Source organism: Pimephales promelas, chromosome 10, assembly GCF_988280905.1.
Source record: "Pimephales promelas chromosome 10, fPimPro1.hap1.1, whole genome shotgun sequence".
In the NCBI taxonomy this organism is placed as follows: domain Eukaryota; kingdom Metazoa; phylum Chordata; class Actinopteri; order Cypriniformes; family Leuciscidae; genus Pimephales; species Pimephales promelas.
Genome location: NC_142778.1, coordinates 25,726,949 through 25,744,912, shown reverse-complemented (window position 1 = coordinate 25,744,912; position 17,964 = coordinate 25,726,949). Strand labels below are relative to the sequence as shown.

The 17,964-nt window shown below is 33.1% G+C and overlaps 1 protein-coding gene across 1 annotated transcript; it reads left to right on the top strand.

Annotated features, from left to right (window-relative positions):
• Positions 1 to 598: 598 nt before the first annotated feature.
• On the top strand, positions 599 to 12,449 carry gan (gigaxonin). Its single transcript, XM_039650563.2, has 12 exons — positions 599 to 718; positions 854 to 1,045; positions 2,011 to 2,125; positions 2,924 to 3,274; positions 5,783 to 6,003; positions 6,105 to 6,226; positions 7,071 to 7,183; positions 8,238 to 8,390; positions 8,476 to 8,612; positions 10,463 to 10,597; positions 10,722 to 10,831; positions 11,621 to 12,449. The coding sequence occupies exons 2-12, from the start codon at positions 855 to 857 to the stop codon at positions 11,800 to 11,802; spliced, it is 1,830 nt and encodes a 609-aa protein (XP_039506497.1). The 5' UTR covers positions 599 to 718; position 854; the 3' UTR covers positions 11,803 to 12,449.
• Positions 12,450 to 17,964: the final 5,515 nt, after the last annotated feature.

Here is a 17,964-nt window from a genome sequence, read left to right as displayed (position 1 = left end):
GCTTAATAAATAGAATAGAATAGAATAGAATAGAATAGAATAGAATAGAATAGAATAGAATAGAATAGAATAGAATAGAATATTAAAATGGTTGGTTATAATGTTCAGCATTTATAAGGGTAAATATTAACTGTTGGTCATTATTTCATAATGATACTTATTTTCAACAGTTGGCTCATATATGTATTAGTATTATTATTATTATTATTAACACAAAGTGTCATTTCAAACATTGGTTATAAATAATAGGCTATGTTGTTTCAAACATTGGTTATAAATTAGCCTTTTGTGTATATATATATATATATATATATATATATATATATATATATATATACAAAATTAAACAGAATTTATAGTTGTTGAATGATATGAATATATAAATTATAATCTTAAATGTTTCTTAAAATTGCCTAATGAAATTGAATTCTAAACTGAATAAATTCGTGTAATATTATATAATATATTATACAGTAATTATATTCCCATATTTATAGGACAGTTCATAAAGTATTCCTAAATAATTACTCCAATAATATTCTATTTTATAATAAAAAAATAAAAAAAATAAAAGCTTTTATTATGAAAAATGAGAACGCGTCATGAAGCGTCACTGACCTGCTAAATTGTTTTTCTGCAGTGCACGTTCATCTGACACACAATGAGCAGCTGAAGTTACAGCGACTATAAAGAACAAGTTTAAGTCAAGTACACTGGAGTGAGTTTGAACGATTAAAACCTGTAATTCTTTTTATATAAGACGAGGGTGAACCATGTTGTTGTCGTTGTTATCTTTTTTTTTTGTTTTGTTTTTTTGTTGTGACGTTAACTGATCATCTGTCTGTTCCAACAGCATGTCAGACCCTAAAAAAGCTGGAGCTGATGCTGGATCAGTGGTGTCAGACCCTCAACACTCCCAAAAGCTTTTAAGGGTCCTTCTGGCTTTAAGACAAGATGATTGTTTTCAAGATGCAGTGTTGGTTTTGGAAGGTGAACAGATTCCCGTTCAGAAAAACATTCTGGCTGCTGCTAGCCCATACATCAGGTATGAGAATAAACCTGAAACTAGGATACATTTGCATGAAATGAGATCAGATCAGTAGAGCTGGTATGTTTGCTCAGACATGTAGCACACCCGTGAGCAATGTGTCATATGGGTGTGCCACACAGCCCCACCTTGCCTGTTGCATGGGTCAATTAAAGTTATAGTTCACCCAAAAAAACAGAAAAGAAATGTCTTTTTCACACCCTCATTTCAACTACCAGCAAGTAAGACTTTTGATAAATATCCTAGGCAGTCTTTTTTAAATTAAACACCCAGAAGGACACAAAATCACCACAAAAGAATGATAAAAAGGTTATTTATTATTATTTTATTTTTTTTAGCTTTTCTTGGATGTGATTTTATGAATGTGCCAATATTAATTTAGTACTAAAATAAGGAAAACTATATTCACTAAAACCTAATAATGCCTATATATATATATATATATATATATATATATATATACTATAAGTATATTTATATACATACTATAAGTATATTTATATATATATATATATATATATATATACACACACACACTAATAAAAATGACTAAAACACATGACAAACATTAACTACAATTAAAACAGAAAATTTAAAAGTAAAATCTAATTAAAAATGTTAACAAATTCTATAATGATATATCAATGGTAATGTTACTAGGCTACTATGAACTTTGAGATGCATGAATTATTCCATTCATGAACTTTTCATTTGAAGCCGTTTTTTTCAAGGTCCCTTTTCTTATATTGGATTCACATTTTTTTGTCCGTTGACAATTCTGTTACAAAAGTAAAACATTTTTTGTCATGTACAAAGAACGTTTTAATATAATCAGATAAAAAAACAAATCAGCAAAACTGGAAAGTTTGTAAAACCGCTGTTGGGCATTACTCTCCAAAATATTAAGTCGGTCCATTTATTAGATCCACAGTGAATGAACTCATGTTGCTACATGTTTGCAGGACCAAATTAAATTACAACCCACCAAAGGAGGATGGATCTGTATACAAAATCGAGTTGCAAGGGATCTCGATCATGACCATGAGGCAAATATTGGACTATGTTTTCAGTGGGGAGGTAATTATTACTTTACTTGTACTATTTGTATGTTACCACAGTCATTAAATACCTGAACTTTTACAATTAGGATTCCTAGGCCTGGAAAAGTCTTATTAAAATTTAAAACTTATTTTAGATTTTGTGGCAGATTTCTCATTTGAGAGAAAGTATTTTGAAAGTTATTCTGAAAGTATTTTAAAAAATCATTTAATTACTTTAGAAGCATTTATAAAAAACAAGCAGCTGGAAAGGTAATGGAAAAGTAATAGAAATTCATTAGTAGTGTTAATTTCGTTAACTAAACTGACATATTTTTTCATGATTAAGACAAGACAACAACATTATAACACACTTACTGTTATGATATATCAACATGCAATGTTGTTGATTAAAAAAATGCAAGAATAAAGTCTTGTTAAAAATAAAAAAAACTTAACCAAAATCTCTATATTTTCTTCAACAAAAAGTGCAGAAATTATATTTTATGTAAATAAAAGCTTCTATGAGCTTTCATGCTTAGGGTTGCCAGATGTCAAGTGACATGATTGTGATCATCAGTTTAATCATTACATTATATATATGACAACTTTTTCATTGACTAAAACTAGACCAAATTTCCCAGACTTTTAGACAACTAAAACTTGACTACACAAAATACTGGATGCTGTAGGTTGACAGAATATGATAAAAATCTAAATAAGTAACTTTGACATGGGACCAAGATTAACAAAACAAAAAAAGCTGCCAAAATTAACACAATGCTTCTCTAGCTGGCTGATTGTTGAGATTGTTTTCAATACTTTTCTCTTTTTTTAGATTACTCTAAGTGAAGACACTATTCAGGATGTGGTCCAAGCTGCTGATCTTCTTCTCCTCACTGATCTTAAATCTCTGTGCTGTCAGTTCCTGGAAAGCTGCATTACTGCAGAGAACTGCATCGGCATTCGGGTCTTCTCTTTGCATTACTGCCTGCACCACGTCTACCACGTGGCCACAGAGTTCCTGCAGACGCATTTTCGAGACGTGGCCAACACAGAGGAGTTCCTGGAGCAGCCGCCCGATCGCCTTTGTGAGCTGCTGTCCATAGAGAAGCTCAACGTGGGGAATGAAAAGCATGTGCTGGAGGCCGTGGTCCGCTGGCTCGACCATGACATTGAAGCTCGGCGAGTGAGTGGAACGGTTCTTTCTGGAGAGTTCCATATGCACAGGCATAGACAAACTTTAAACATAAATAAATACTTAATTATTTAATCATTTTCATTTATATATACACTCACCTAAAGGATTATTAGGAACACCATACTAATACTGTGTTTGACCCCCTTTCGTCTTCAGAACTGCTTTAATTCTAAGTGGCATTGATTCAACAAGGTGCTGAAAGCATTCTTTAGAAATGTTGGCCCATATTGATAGGATAGCATCTTGCAGTTGATGGAGATTTGTGGGATGCACATCCAGGGCACGAAGCTCCCATTCCACCACATCCCAAAGATGCTCTATTGGGTTGAGATCTGGTGACTGTGGGGGCCATTTTAGTACAGTGAACTCATTGTCATGTTCAAGAAACCAATTTGAAATGATTCAAGCTTTGTGACATGGTGCATTATTCTGCTGGAAGTAGCCATCAGTGGATGGGTACATGGTGGCCATAAAGGGATGGTCATGGTCAGAAACAATGCTCAGGTAGGCTGTGGCATTTAAACGATGCCCAATTGGCACTACAGTAAGTGTGCCAAGAAAACATACCTCACCTGAATGTCTCAACAGACATCAAGACTCATCAGACCAGGCAACATTTTTCCAGTCTTCAACTGTCCAATTTTGGTGATCTTTTGCAAATTGAAGCCTCTTTTTCCTATTTGTAGTGGAGATGAGTGGTACCTGGTGGGGTCTTCTGCTGTTGTAGCCCATCCGCCTCAAGGTGAGTGTTGTGGCTTCACAAAGGCTTTGCTGCATACCTCGGTTGTAACGAGTGGTTATTTCAGTCAAGGTTGCTCTTCTATCAGCTTGAGTCAGTCGGACCATTCTCCTCTGACCTCTAGCATCAACAAGGCATTTTCGCCCACAGGACTGCTACATACTGGATGTTTTTTCCTTTTCACACCATTCTTTATAAACCCTAGAAATGGTTGTGCATGAAAATCCCAGTAACTGAGCAGATTGTGAAATACTCAGACCAGCCCGTCTGGCACCAACAACCATGTCACGCTCTAAATTGCTTAGATCACCTTTCTTTCCCATTCTGACATTCAGTTTGGGGTTTAGCTGATTGTCTTGACCAGGACCACACCCCTAAATGCATTAAAGCAACTGCCATGTGATTGATTGGTTAGATAATTGCATTAATGAGAAATTGAACCGGTGTTCCTAATAATACTTTAGGTGAGTGTATATTAGTGCTGTGCAAAGATTAATTGCGATTAATCACATCCGAAATAAAAGTTTGTGTTTAGATAATATATGTGTGTGTGCTGTGTATAATTATTTTGTTTATATAAATACATATGCATGCAAGTATATATTTAAGAATTATTTGCACGTAAATACTGTATATATATAAATACATAATCTAAATTATATATAAATATTTTATATATGAATAACACATTAAAATAAATGCATTTGTGTGTATTTATATATACAAAATAATTATACAAGCATGCACAAATATATTATGTAAACTTTTATTTGGATGCGATTAATCGCAATTAATCTTTACACAACCCTGGAAAGTAAGTTACTAATGCTGAATTTATGGATTTATTATTGTAAATGAGAATCATGTTTAGGTCATGATTGTCAGTTGTTTATGAATTAAATCTGCTGTAAAATTTAATTCATTTAGCTGGCGAGCTGTTTAAGCTCACAGTATTATATAGATTTAGAAAAATGTTAGCGTCAACACACAAAAGTTATAATAATATAACTTGCATTCAGGTCAGATCTAAATATATTAATTAATTTATTCATTATTAATCAATACAATTTTAAGCATACTTATATATTATATATTTATGATTAAAAATAATCTCATTATGATTGAAAATGATGAATCAATTAATTAATACATTTAGACCGGATGATAATTACAATATAAAAGTATTATTATTTGTAGGGATGCACCGATATGAAAATTATGGCCGATACGATAACCGATAATTCTTAATATTTAAAAGCGTATAACCGATATATTGGCCAATAAATCTAAATCCTTTTTTTTATATAATTTTTGAGAGCCTGATTTCAAAAACAAAACTCTCACCATTTAAAGCCATGTCCCAAGCACACAATTGTAATATTCTCATAACTTTATGTAGCCTATATGTCAGACTTCCACTGCTCATGTTGCACTGAACCATATTTTCCTTTTTTGAAGTGATTCCAATAATATTTCAAGCAATTCAAAACCATCATGGCGAAAAGTCTCAGCTAAAGGCAATAATCCCTCATTTTTACCGATATGATGACCGATGTTATGTTGCTTCCCTATTTATTTGAAATAGAAATGTTGAGTAACATTAAAAAAAAACTGAATTTGCCATTTTTGATCAATTTATTGAAATACATCCTTGCTGAATAAAAGTATTAATTTATTTACAAAAAAACGTACTGACCCCACTTTTGTTTGTTTGTTTTGATTCAGTCCTGTTTAAATAGAAAGCCTTTTTTGTCCAGGTCCATATGAAAGAAGTGATGTCTGCGGTCTGGGTTCAAGGCCTGGACCAGAGCTACCTCCAGGAGCAGATGCTCGGAGACTCCCTGATGAGGGAGGTCATAAGGAATTATTGTATGGACTCGCTGCGAGGAGCAAAACAGCACGGGGAGGAGCTGCTTGCTGCGTTTAAACCCCGTGGTTACTCCGAGTGTATCGTCACAGTAGGCGGTGAGGAAAGGATGTGAGTATGAACAAGCTTTAAAAATAAAACTAGATCATGAGATTATGCAAGATAGGTTTGTAAGAAGTTTTTCCCCTAAATACCCTGTGTTTCTGATGTAGGTCTCGGAAGCCCACAGCAGTGGCTCGCTGCATGTGTCCACTTTATGACCGAAACAGGCAGCTCTGGATTGACCTAAAGCCAATGAATGAGAAACGAACTGGTCACGGGGTTGTGTCAGCAGGTTTGTACTAGCTCAGCGTTGTGAGGGAATAGAGCTTACACTATTCTGTTATTTAGTTTTAGTTATCGGAATTCTTAAGACTTATGATGACATGAATAATGACACAATTGTAAACAGAATATTCCCGTGATCTACACTACTATTTAAAAGTTTGGGGTCAGTGGTAAGTTTTTTATTTGTTTATTTATTTCTAAATAAATTGATACTTTTATTCAGCAGGGATGCATTAAATTGACCAAAAGTTACAGTAAAGACATTTCTATTGATACAAAATCAAATAAATGCTGTTTTGTTTTACTTTCTGTTTCATCAGAAAAATGCATCACTGTTTTCACAGTAATATTTAGCAGCACAAACTGTTTCAAAATTATTAATAATAAAATGTTTTTTAATGACTTTTGATGGATCATGTGACACTGAAGACTTTGGAGTAATGGCTGCTGGAAATTCAGTCTTGAAATCATAGTTTTTTACTGTATTTTTGTCAACATAAGAGATTTCTTTTAATAAAATAAAACAGTCGTTTTCAGTCATTAACTTATACAGACGAAATAAACCCCATAGCTTAATTGTTCCTGATTCCGTCTGTTATTTGTTGTAAAATACAGTCTGGAAAAGATGTTGACCACCCTTGTGTCTTGTGTTTAGTGCATCCACAGCAATATAAACCCATCAAATGCTCTACTTAACATTTTACAAAAAATTAAAACTGTAAATGGTATTAGATATTATACTTCTAACTTGTTGCGCAGAGTTCATCCTGAGGATTATCATGCTTCTATTTCTTGCATATATAATAACTGTTAGTACTTATAATTAACTGATAGTCTGCCTGTCCAAACAGAGGGGTTCCTGTTTGCAGTTGGAGGAATGGATGAGAATAAAACTGTCTTGAGCAGTGGAGAGAAATATGACCCAGAGACCAACAGCTGGACCCAAATCCCACCAATGATGCAGGTATTCCTCTTAGAGATATGCTCCATTATTAACTAGTTGGTGGGTTGTCTGAACACCTAGTTAAGGGAACTTATGGAAACCCTCTTTTGGCTCATTTAGAGTGTGTTCTTCCATTTAAAAAAGGTACAACAGAATGTCTTAAGACATGTTTTTACATACTTACATTTCTGAATGAATTATTCATACTCCTATGAAGCATTGTGAATTATGCAAGTGGTTAAAAAAACAAAGGGCAGTGAAAAAGCCATGTCATTGCTTGTGATGTTCCTCATTTGCAAGTCGCTGTGGATAACAGTGTCTAGTAAATGGGGAAATTTGAATGGCAATGCTACTGTTGGACTAGTAAATTAACCAGCATAGTTTATTCCATATATTTAAAGATATGCTCTATATAATACAATCACATCTTGAATCACATCTCTATATCCTAATAATTTGTTAACAACGTGTATTCTTTACTTTGATGAGCTCATTGTTTAAATTAGCACATTGATGGATGATTGTGTGATTTGTATATACATAATATATAACATGCATTCTCTGTAAAGCCGCATTGAAACTGGGTTTGGAAAAGTACAGAATTTGATTTGAGTAATTTCCAGGTCTGGAAAAGTATGGAAAAATGTTCCCTGTATAGTATAGAGAATTATTTTAGATATTTTTTTGTAGAATTTGACTGATACTGTAAATGTGGTATCAGGAACAGTACATAAGTCATGTGTCAGAGGTGAAAATATGCGGGTTATAAAGCTTTTTAGGTTTCTTCTCATCATGTAAGCTCGCTTTGAGAAAACAATGAAAAACAGAGAAATTTAAAATATTTACAGATGACTGTACTATTTACCTTGAAAAAAGCTGTGTGAACCATTTATGTTAAATATGGTCTAAAAACGTAGTTTGGAAGGAGATATGGAAATTTGAGTCTGGAAAAGTATGGCATTTTGAAATGGAAAATGTATAGGAACCCTGGGAGTTGAAAGATCAATATGATGCCATTCTCACAAAGAACCACTAGGTGTCAGTATTGTATTATTGGATTTTCTTTTCTGCCCAGGCCAGACAGCACTTCGCCATGGCAGAGCTGGATGGGATGATCTATGTTTTGGGAGGAGAGAACGAGGACACTGAGGTCCTTCTCACGATGGAGGTGTTTGACCCCCATTGTAACATCTGGAGAACACAACCAAAAATGACCACAGTGCGCAAGGTGAGATTTAGCTACTTTTTTTATTGCACAAATCCACACACTGCAATACTCCTGTTTCTCATACTTTAGCCTGTCTATTCTTCAGTTTGGTAGCTGTGCCACCATGAAAAAGAGACTGTACGTGATGGGCGGCGGATCGTACGGGAAGATTTATGACTCTGTGGAGTGCTACGACCCCAAAACCCAACAGTGGACAACAGTCTGCCCTCTTAAGGAGAGAAGGTAATGTGTATACAAGGATGGTTACTATTATCTATGAGAACTTACAAACAATAGGCTATATGCACGCATAAGTTGCGCATTTGACGCAAGACTGCTCTGTTTCCGGTTAGGGAGATTTAAAGCGGAGGAAAACCAAGGAAAATGGCAGATTATGCAAGCCATACCATACCGTACCGTACCATGCTGTGGAAATGCGCCATTAGTCCGTTCATGTAGTATGGCAAAAATTGTATTCTTAACCAACAAGTTAAAATGATAAAGTCACTATGAAATAAAAATTAACAGTTTTTTTAATGGAATATTGACACATTTATTATATATGATTTTTGTCATCTTTGTCATCTAGAGCCAGTCATATGTAAAAGTATTTGCCCTTGTGACGTCACAGATCCTGCAATATCAAAATGGGCAGTTTTTGGAACTTGATTATATAAATTCTTTATAATGAGGGGGACTTTTTAAGCTATGAAACTTGATGATTTAATGGTACAAAGACCTCTTATATGTCAAAAGATCAAGCCAAATGTGATTTCTCATGTCGTGAGAAACATTTAACATTTTGTGTAAGTCTGTATTTTTATATAACAGCAAGTGTTTCACTGTGCCCTAGCAATTTGTTACAAAATATTGATTCAACTGTAAAAGAGGGTGATGTAATTTTATTACATTTAGGTAACCAGGTTTTCAAAAAGCAGAAACTGGAAAAGCAGAAACAGCAGATATATCATCCAGCATAACTTGGCCCCATGCGTTCAATATGCACAAATGCTCAAAGCAGTATGCTTTATAGATGTGCATTTAGACAGTGAGCATGTGTTTAGTTAGAGAATGTGTTTCCCATCCTGTGTATGACGCAGAGAAATGTCATAAGTTAAACAGATTACATTTTAAAAAGCAAAGACAGCACATCTTCATAAGCGTCTATGAAAACTAAGAGACGCCCTACAATCTGTGATGTCTTACAGATGTGTCTTAGTACAATAGTAGTCAAGGGACCTATCAGTCTAACCCATATAACTGGGAACACTTGATAACCATCTGGAGGAACATAAATAGTCATTTTTCTTGGTGTTCTTGTCTTGTTTGGAGTATAATTTTGTCCATAGCTCTGTTCTGTGTTACACAACCTAATGGACTGCTCAGTGCCTTCTAAGCCAGCATCCGAACCGTCACAAAACCTCATAAGTAACTGATTTGGGACTCTGCATTGACCGTAACTCTGCATATAGCACTTTGCAAAGAACCCTTGATTCACAATTGATTTCAATAGAGTTTGATTTTAACTGGGTACCCATTGGGGTCAGTAAGATATTACATTTTTTTAAAGGAATTAATACTTTTATTCTGGAGGGATACATTAAACTGATCAAAAGTGACAGTAAATAAATATGCAATTTTACACACAAAAAAAATGCCATTCATCTTAGAATCTTAGAACTTTACCATTCATCAAAGAATCCTGAAATCACTCTTTCTGCAATAACATTAAGCAGCACAACGGTTTTCAAAAGTGTTAATAATAAGAAATGTTTTTTGAATTGCGAATCCGCATATTAGAATTATTTCTGAAGGATCATGTGTGACACTGCTGAAAATTTAGCTTTGCCATCACAGGAATAAATTTCATTATGGAATTTTAAAATTGAATAACATTTCACAATATTTCAGTTTTTACTGTATTTTGACCAAATAAATGCAGCTTTTGTGAGCATTTTACACTAAGCTATATTCTCAGCGAAAGATGTCTTTTACGTATCTTTGCTAATTGACAATGTGATTTGTGCACTATTCTTTGTTGAGAACATGTCTGCTAAAAATTGCACAGTATTTTTAAACTTGGTTTTCCTCAGATTTGGGGCAGTAGCATGTGGCATTGGCCAAGAGCTCTACGTTTTTGGTGGCGTACGGAATAGAGACGCCGACAATCCTGAGTCCAGTCAGATGACCATCTGCAAGTCTGAGTTCTTCCATGATGAGCTAAAAAGGTGAGCTCTTCAATGCAACACTCATACAGAGCAGGACCAATATGTATTATGAAAAGTGCTATGCAAATAAATGTGAAAATGCAAAGAAATGTGTATGCTCATGCGTGTCCTCCCTTGCGCTCAGGTGGGTGCTCTTAGATGACCAAACGCTCTGCACTCAAGCCACATCATCTTTTGTATATGGAGCCGTTCCCATTGGTGCCAGTATATATGTGGTTGGAGAACTTGACACTGGTAAGCTGATAAGGACTTCTAATCGCACTTTATCCTTTATTCAGATATCTTCAAATTCAGTCCTTGAGAAGGTCAAAAAAAAGGTGTCGTGATATTCAAGCTACAACCACTGCATATTTTAAACTTTTAACATTTCAAGGGCTAAAAATCAGTAAGCATAAGCTACTTTGAAAAGTTACAAGCAATTAATGTATCATAGGTAGGTAAATTAAGTCAAGTTAACCTTTTGAATAAGTAGTTATGTACACAAAACTATTAATGTTATTGAGAACGCATGATTTTTTTGAATCAGGCTTATTATAGTTAAAAATAAAACATAAAAAGCATTTAAATAGACGTTTTTATTTTAACAAGTTGCCAAGGAAACATTTATCATTTTCATTTAGTTTAACTTGATGTACTAACACTAAAACTGAAATAAAATTAATAAAAAAAAAAAAACTATATAGGTATGTTAAAAAGAAAACATTTATTAAAAAAATTATAATAGTATCTCAATTATACTAAAATTCACTGTTTTCGAATTCACAAACTAAACTACTCCTTTAATTCAACAACGAAACTACTCCTTTAATTCAACAAATGTATTGTATTACAATACAAAGTGCCACTTGTTTGATTTCTGGGAATACTACTGAATAATGAGTCAAATGAATTGAATCTTTCTATAACCAGGGTATTATTGATATCGACTGCTTAAATTGAACCGATTTGCTTGTTCACTTATAATTCTCCATACACACAATAAAATGTGACAAAAATGTTATTAGAGCTATATTTTGTTTGCAGGCTCCAGTTTTGACTACGTCCGGGAGTTTCGCAGAAGTACGGGTACCTGGCACTCCACCAGACCCCTCATGCCCTCTGATCTGAGTAAGATCAGCTGTGCCGCCCTACGCATCGCCAACTGTAAGCTGTTCCGCCTGCAGCTCCATCAGGGACAGTTCCAGATCCGGGTTCCAGCCACATAAACAACCGGCATCCTCACCACTGTATGTCAATCCCCCGTCATCTGCTGGTTTGGAGGAAGGAGGATGCAGGGGATTATTGGATTACATTGGCTGACGAAGAGGTTTGGTCTTAATGTGAGAAAGCTTGAATGAATTGTTCTGTTTTTTATGTTTGAATCAATTATACATCTTTTTGGTCCTTTTTTTACATGACTCCAAATCACAGGAAATGTTGTTACATTAGATGGGGCCTGCTCACTATTTTACCTGCTTCTTTTGGATAGTTTACGATGTGTTTTACCTGGCAGTTGTTGTAGCTTGTTATTTGATGCAAACGTTTTTGAACATTGGTGAAGGAGGTCAAAATTGCCTATTTTATACCGTCTTAAATGTGGGTTCAGTAAGGGAACAAATCAAGAACTAACCAGGACTTGCTAGTACCAAGCACAATTACCGGTATGTTGCTAATGTAAGTGTCTGTGTAGCTACTGTACAATCATGTGTTAGTTAGATTATTCAAACAATATAAATCATAATATTAGACCTTTCAGAGTGATTCATTTTAAATGTGCCTCTATGTGCATATACAGTATTTATCATTTTTATAGAGTGTATATATGAAGAGTTCAGATGCAAAAGCCTCTAAGTGCCATTTGAAATTTTCTTCTAGAATGATAATTTTTATCAAGCTTGTATATTTAAGTTCAGTGATTTCACTTAAATGGCAATAATAATTACCTATTAATTGTTATTTAAGTGAAATTACTGAACTTAAATATACAAGTTTGATAAAAATTATCATTATAGAAGAAAATTTCAAATGGAATTTAGAGGCTTTTGCATCTGAACTCTTCATATATATATATATATATGTGTGCACACACAATAATATACAAAAATACAGATACAGTAAAAAAAACTTTTATATATATATATATATATATATATATATACCGTATATATATGTATTAAATTGGTTCAATGAATGCTGTTAAACATTTAATTAGTCCCAAAAGTTAGCCTTAGTATGCAAATTAAGACGTGTTTTCTGATCTGAGGTTCTTGGCCAGGAATATCACATGTTTACATTTTAGACTAATTTATAAGCTGTTTATTGTCGAAGTAAAACCTGAAGGTGGTGGATCTTTGCCTTTTTATGTGTGATGGTCTTCCTGTCTACTGATCAAATTTTGCCATTGGTCTTGTATCCTGGGACTCAAAACACCACAGCATGTCAGAAATAGATGCAAGTTGCTGGTCTCACCCTTATGTGGCGAGATGTATTTTGTGAATGACCTCTGAACTGGCTTTCCTGTCAGTGTGGATGGTTTTGGCATCTGGTGACCCCATTTGTTCTGTGCATGATTCAGCTGTTGCTGTCTGTTCAAATTGAAGGGACTAACATTACATATTCACCACCATAGAAATGCACACCAATAGCAGGAATACATACCAGACTTTCACACACTAGACTCTAACATTTGTCCAAATATATGAGAAAGAGGAATTTAGACTAAATAAAATATTTACAGGACCAAGATGTGGTCTCTGCACCAATGTGGTCACTGGTCACTAGATTGAAAATGTTCACTGACCAACAATGTTTGTGTAAATTGTTCTTTCTGTATAATCACAAAAAGTGCTGTTGTTACTTACAACTAATACAAAAAAAATTTAATTGCAAAATGCAGAATATACCAACTATGCATGATATGTAATGTGTGTTGCTTGCCAAGATTTCACACACAATACATGCTCATGAAAACTGTCAACCCACTCATTTTATAAACGTATAAACATCTAGAAATATTGTCATGACTCCATTTGCATAAAACACTAAAACCCTTGGTGTCTGCCAGAACGTTGTGATTAATAAAATGTTGCATAATGTTTATGCAAAGTGGTGTTCTGCTATAGAAGGGACATTTTCGACGTCGAATTTTCACACCTTTTTGTGATATTTTGTGTTTTGGAGTACGAGTCAGGCTTAAATTAGTCTAACGCACAGTAATGTTGAAATCTGCCTCATAATAAAATCTCTTGTAGAAGTCTGTTGTTTCTTTTATGTGGTTTTTAAAACACATGAAATGGAAGAGGGAATTTAAATGTATCAAAAAAATTATATATATATATATATATATATAAATATCAAAGATGTTTGCATTGTTTAATTTTCATAAAATGTCACAATTTAAAACAAATTTGCATTATATGCAAAATATTTAATGTAAATACATTTTTAGCTTTTTTGTACAATCGAGCGAAAATTACAGTGAGAATCACCTTTCAACATCAACATTTCTACAAAAAATACATATTTATTTTTAACTGATTGTTTTGAGTTTCTTATCATTAAATCAATCTCCTTCATTGAATTAACACACTTTTTCCATTTCAATCAACTTAAAATTTTACGGCAACCAGGTTACTTAATTTAAGTTAAACCAACAATATTTTTTTAAGTTAAACCAACAATATTGTAGAAATTTTGGGAAATACTTATACGTAAAACGTCTGAAAGCATTAATGAGAATTTCTCACTGTAAAAAAATTAAGTTAACTTAAAGCTAACTTTAAAGAGGCAACCTATATCGAATTCAACTTTTAAAATCAACTTAAATACTTGTGTTCATCTAATGAGTATCAGGTAACTTAAAATTTCTTGTCAAGATAACTGAAAAATCAAGTTAAGCCAACTTGAAAAAAATATGACACCCTATTGCACTCAACTTTTCAAGTTAGCTTAACTAATTTGGTCTATTTGAAGTCAACTTAAAAACATTTGTTCATCTAATGGGTAAGAGGTCTTTTTAACTTCAAACGTCTTGTCAAAACAACCACAGAATGAGTAGCAATGCAAGCAAGGGAAAAGTGCTTAATTGGCATGAAAATAATGTCACAATGCCAATAGGTTTTTGTTTGTTTGTTTTTTGGTCCAACTTTATATTAAGTGGTTTTAAGTACTATGTACTTACATTGAAATTAATATTTTGATACAATGGACTTATTGTGTACATACATGTTTTTACATTGTACATTGTAAAAAAATATTGTTGGATTAACTTAAAAAAATAAGTAACCTGGTTGCCTTAAAATTTTAAGTTGATTGAAATGGAAAAAGTGAGTTAATACAATGAAGGAGATAGATTTAATCATCATAAACTCAAAATAATAAGTTATCTGAACTAAATAAATTATTTAAGTTGATTTGACGAAAGAAAATGTTGTGATAAAAAATCTTGAATATGTTTTTTTTACGGTGAACTTATATTTTAAAAATACCAGCATGTAATTTCAGCTATAATTCATTTAATTACATAGTTGACCCTCCCCTCACACCTTAACCTACTCTTAAACCGACCCATACCACCACACCCATCCCTAACCTACCGTATCACACCTCAATAGCAGCAAAAGTGTTTTACAATACAACAGGAACACAATAATACATTGAACTTATTGTTCGATGTAAGTAAATAGTACTTAAAGCCACTTAATATAAAGTGGGGTTTTATAAAGTTTTTTTCATTCAAAAAGTATACATTTTATCATAATTTGATCATGGAAATTAAATAATAAAAAACACTATTTATAATACTATTTTTTTCTTTTGATTTTGAGTTGAAGTCATTCGCTCATACCATGCATTATGGCTTAAATGGTTTCACACTAGCTCTCACATTGACACATCAATTGAACAGTATATTCATGTTTTTTCTACTTCTTCCTGTATTTAATATTGATTCCTCTCAGTTCTACAGATTAAAAATTAGCTAGAGGCATTCCATCAAGAAGGTGAATGTGCCGGTTGGTATTTGAGTGAGCATAGCACCCGTTTACTCAAGTAAGTACACAAGTAATAATAACATCTAGTATAACTGAAACACGGAATTGGAATTTAGTCTCTTGTAAGCAAGTCTTGATTGTTGCATAACTCTGGTATGTTACCAAAGTGGATTTTTTTAGTGGTGTAATGGGTGCCATCATAAGTTGTCTATGATCATGTTTGGTCTCGTGTGTATGAATAAACAGTACAGGAAGGCATTGCATTAACAGTATTACTGAAGATAAACAGGATGGGGTGAATTCACTCAAACTGGGCCGATCACATGACAGGACTTAAATTTCACCAGAGATCTTGTGACTGTGACACTGATGGGTAGCTGGTGCAGCTCAAATAGGCATGCTGTGTCTTTCTGGACATCCTAAAGTCCTTTGTGACCTCAAAATAAACCAAAAAAAAGGCCAGGTGTCGATTATAAAATCAACAAAGTTATGTGTTTTTTTTTTAAGGTCTCTTATCTGTTCCCCAGGGTTTTTTACTGTTAACTACTAACTAAAATCTAAATATTAACTGAAATAAAATATAATTTAGTGATACTTAAACTTTAGTGATACTAAAAAAATCAAAAACGCACAATGAAATGACTAAAATGAACAGAAAATATAATTTTTTTATGTTTTGTTTTATTATTTTATTTATTTTAAGAAAAAAAACTATATTTATTTTATTTCAAGTAATGAATTTTTTTAGTGATACTTAAACTTAATAAAATGTAGAAAACTCAAAAACGCACAATGAAATGACTAAAATGAACAGAAAATATAATTTTGTTACGTTTTGTTTTATTATTTTATTTATTTTAAGAAAACAAAACTATTTTGTGTCTATTTTGGATTTATTTTTTATGTCCAGGTCACATTTCACCCCAGAATATTTTCTTTTATTTTATTATTTTCTTTTCTTTATTTTATTTTTAGAAAACAAAACTATGTTGGGTCTATTTTAGATTTATTTTTTGAATTAGAACATTATCTGGTAGTTAAACACATCTCACCCAATTCTACGGTAATATTTATCAAATTATCTAAGTCATATAAATTTTAATCGACATGAGGGAACATAAATGATGACAGAATTTTAATTTTTGGAAGAACGATCTCTTTCATACTCGTTTAAAAACCATTAATCTCGTTGCATTATTTATGCAATTGTAATTGCAAATGAAGAGTTCAGTTGCAAAAGCCTCTAAATGCCATTTGAAATTTTCTTCTTTAATGATGATTTTTATCAAACTTGTATATTTAAGTTCAGTAATTTCACTTAAATAACAATTAATAGGTAATTATTATTGCCATTTAAGTGAAATCACTGAACTTAAATATACAAGCTTGATAAAAAATTATCATTCTAGAAGAAAATTTCAAATGGCACTTAGAGGCTTTTGCATCTGAACTCTTCAAATGCATTCATGCCACTTCTGAACAGCAATAAACATCTGTAAAAACACCTGCAGCTTCTGAAAAAAAAATAACTCTGTTGAATCAAATAAAAATGTACTTCTAAAGCGACTTTTTGTAATGTCAATTTGATGCTTTTCTCGTTTAACGACTTTATAATTTAGCCAAATTTGATGTGCAATAAATTTGATTAATGAATCTGCAATGCACATTGTGTAATTATTCAGATGAAAATCACTTATTTAGAAATTTTTTTTTTGATTTATAATGTTTATTTACTGTGCAATACAATAGCAAAATATTTGAATAAACAACATACAAAATAATGAGAAATCGCAACAGGATAATGAGGGGGTGAAACGAGGCATGATCGTGGGGAAAATGTGCTTCAAAATTGATGGTACTTAATGGTTATTAGAACTTATAAAATAGATTTGGCATGAAGTGAAAGACTTTTTACAAAATCCACATAGACCGAAAAAAAAGTGCCTTGCATACAAGAGGGGTTTCCTGTAAAGGCCACATCATCAAAGAAACAAACAACCAAAGACAGCTGTTTCACTTTCAGCTTAAGACTGCGAGTGTTGCATATATGGTCCAAACATGCGACTTTTGAAATCCATTGGTCAGATTGAGGAATGTGAATGCGATGGGAAAAGGCCAGATCATATTTGCGGTGCATGCAAAACTCATTTGAATGCAAGTCTGTAGATTTATGATTTCCACGTTCTGACACCTCTTATATCAACCCACCATGTTCACTCACACCGTAAACAAAAGACTTCCTCCTTTACATTTGTTTTGATTTGTGAATGACTTTGCACTGTATGATCTGTTCGGCCTGATTCACTTCCTCGTCAAGAGGCTGGTCAAGTGATTCAGTTTGCCTTTCTTACTCACCATTTTGGTTGCTTACACAGCACAACGTTACCACATATTCCC

Excerpts from the sequence above, each read along its gene's own strand:
- gan (XM_039650563.2), top strand. The coding sequence starts at position 855 with ATGTCAGACCCTAAAAAAGCTGGAGCTGATGCTGGATCAGTGGTGTCA. Across the intron at positions 2,126-2,923 it reads ACTATGTTTTCAGTGGGGAG|ATTACTCTAAGTGAAGACAC; the intron begins GTAATTATTACT and ends CTCTTTTTTTAG. Across the intron at positions 6,004-6,104 it reads GTAGGCGGTGAGGAAAGGAT|GTCTCGGAAGCCCACAGCAG; the intron begins GTGAGTATGAAC and ends TTTCTGATGTAG.